The following is a 1,496-nucleotide window of genomic DNA, read 5'->3' as shown; positions in this document are numbered from 1 at the left end:
GGTGGCCTGCTAGTGGGCAGGGCCTCTTGCGCTGGGGCGGGCCCTGGGGCGGCGGTCCCCGAGATGGCCGAGGGCGGGGGCCCAGCTCGCCGGTGGGGCCGATGGCATCCTGTCCCCGTCGCCCCACAGGTAAACAACAGCAATAAGAAGGAGTGGAACGGGATGATGGGCGAGCTGCTCAGCGGGCAGGCGGACATGATCGTGGCGCCGCTGACCATCAACAATGAGCGGGCGCAGTACATAGAGTTCTCCAAGCCCTTCAAGTACCAGGGCCTGACCATTCTGGTCAAGAAGGTGGGCAGGGCCGGCGGGGCTGGGCCGGCGGGGCTGCGCGGCCTTTCGGGGCGCTGACGGCCTGCCCGCTGCAGGAGATCCCCCGGAGCACGCTGGACTCGTTCATGCAGCCCTTCCAGAGCACACTGTGGCTGCTCGTGGGGCTGTCGGTGCACGTGGTGGCCGTGATGCTGTACCTGCTGGATCGCTTCAGGTGAGCGTGGCCGGGGCGCCGGACACTCCACCTGCGGGCGGGCGGAGCCGGCGAGGGCGTGCAGGACGGCCTCTCCCACCCTCTCCCGCCCGCGCTCTGTGCCCCGCAGCCCCTTCGGCCGGTTCAAGGTGAACAGCGAGGAGGAGGAGGAGGACGCGCTGACCCTCTCTTCGGCCATGTGGTTCTCCTGGGGAGTCCTGCTCAACTCCGGCATCGGCGAAGGTGAGGTCCCGACGGGCCGCGTCCCGCCGCCCCGCCGCCCTCCAAAAGCTGACACTTCTCTGCCGCAGGCGCCCCCCGGAGTTTCTCAGCGCGCATCCTGGGGATGGTGTGGGCCGGCTTCGCCATGATCATCGTGGCCTCCTACACCGCTAACCTGGCGGCCTTCCTGGTGCTGGACCGGCCAGAGGAGCGCATCACGGGCATCAATGACCCCCGGGTGAGGCAAGGCCCTGTGAGGGCAGGGAGGCGGGTCAGTGGGTGGGCCTGGGGCTCCCCCTGAGCCTGCGCCCCCCACCGGCAGCTGCGGAACCCGTCGGACAAGTTCATCTACGCCACGGTGAAGCAGAGCTCGGTGGACATCTACTTCCGGCGGCAGGTGGAGCTGAGCACCATGTACCGGCACATGGAGAAGCACAACTATGAGAGCGCCGCGGAGGCCATCCAGGCCGTGCGGGACAAGTGAGGGCAGGCGGCGGCGGCGGGCGGCGCCTGCAGGGGGTCAGGCCGGGGCGGGGCGGGCGTGAGCTGAGCTGGGACAAGACGGGCTCGGGGCTGGAAAGGGGTGACGCCAGCATGGGGCCAAGGCCGCTGCCCAGATGGCTAAAGGGAGTGTCCAGAGCCGCCTGGGATATGCAAGAGGCCGGTGGGGACGACGCAGCAGTGGGGGCGCGATGGTGGCCGATCGCCAGGCCCAGGCACCCTGTCCCCACAGCAAGCTGCACGCCTTCATCTGGGACTCGGCTGTGCTGGAGTTCGAGGCCTCGCAGAAGTGCGACCTGGTGACCAC

At 69.3% G+C, this 1,496-nt stretch overlaps 1 protein-coding gene across 1 annotated transcript in view; it reads left to right on the top strand.

The window, feature by feature from the left end:
- GRIN1 (glutamate receptor, ionotropic, N-methyl D-aspartate 1) overlaps positions 1 to 1,491 on the top strand; it is a gene marked incomplete at both ends in the record, with an annotated part of 4,564 nt that extends 3,073 nt beyond the window's left edge. Inside the window, 6 exons of the mRNA XM_012734943.1 lie at positions 14 to 294; positions 369 to 487; positions 597 to 709; positions 778 to 926; positions 1,011 to 1,168; positions 1,422 to 1,491. Coding sequence (XP_012590397.1) covers positions 14 to 294; positions 369 to 487; positions 597 to 709; positions 778 to 926; positions 1,011 to 1,168; positions 1,422 to 1,491 — 890 coding nt within the window. The remainder of the gene's footprint in view (positions 1 to 13; positions 295 to 368; positions 488 to 596; positions 710 to 777; positions 927 to 1,010; positions 1,169 to 1,421) is intronic.
- Between the last annotated feature and the right edge of the window lie 5 nt (positions 1,492 to 1,496).

The sequence above is a fragment of the Condylura cristata genome, unplaced genomic scaffold (assembly GCF_000260355.1).
Source record: "Condylura cristata isolate star-nosed mole 26May11 unplaced genomic scaffold, ConCri1.0 scaffold00143, whole genome shotgun sequence".
Classification (NCBI taxonomy): Eukaryota; Metazoa; Chordata; class Mammalia; order Eulipotyphla; family Talpidae; genus Condylura; species Condylura cristata.
The sequence above is the reverse complement of the archived record's forward strand: the minus strand, read 5'-3'. Positions and strand labels throughout refer to the sequence as shown.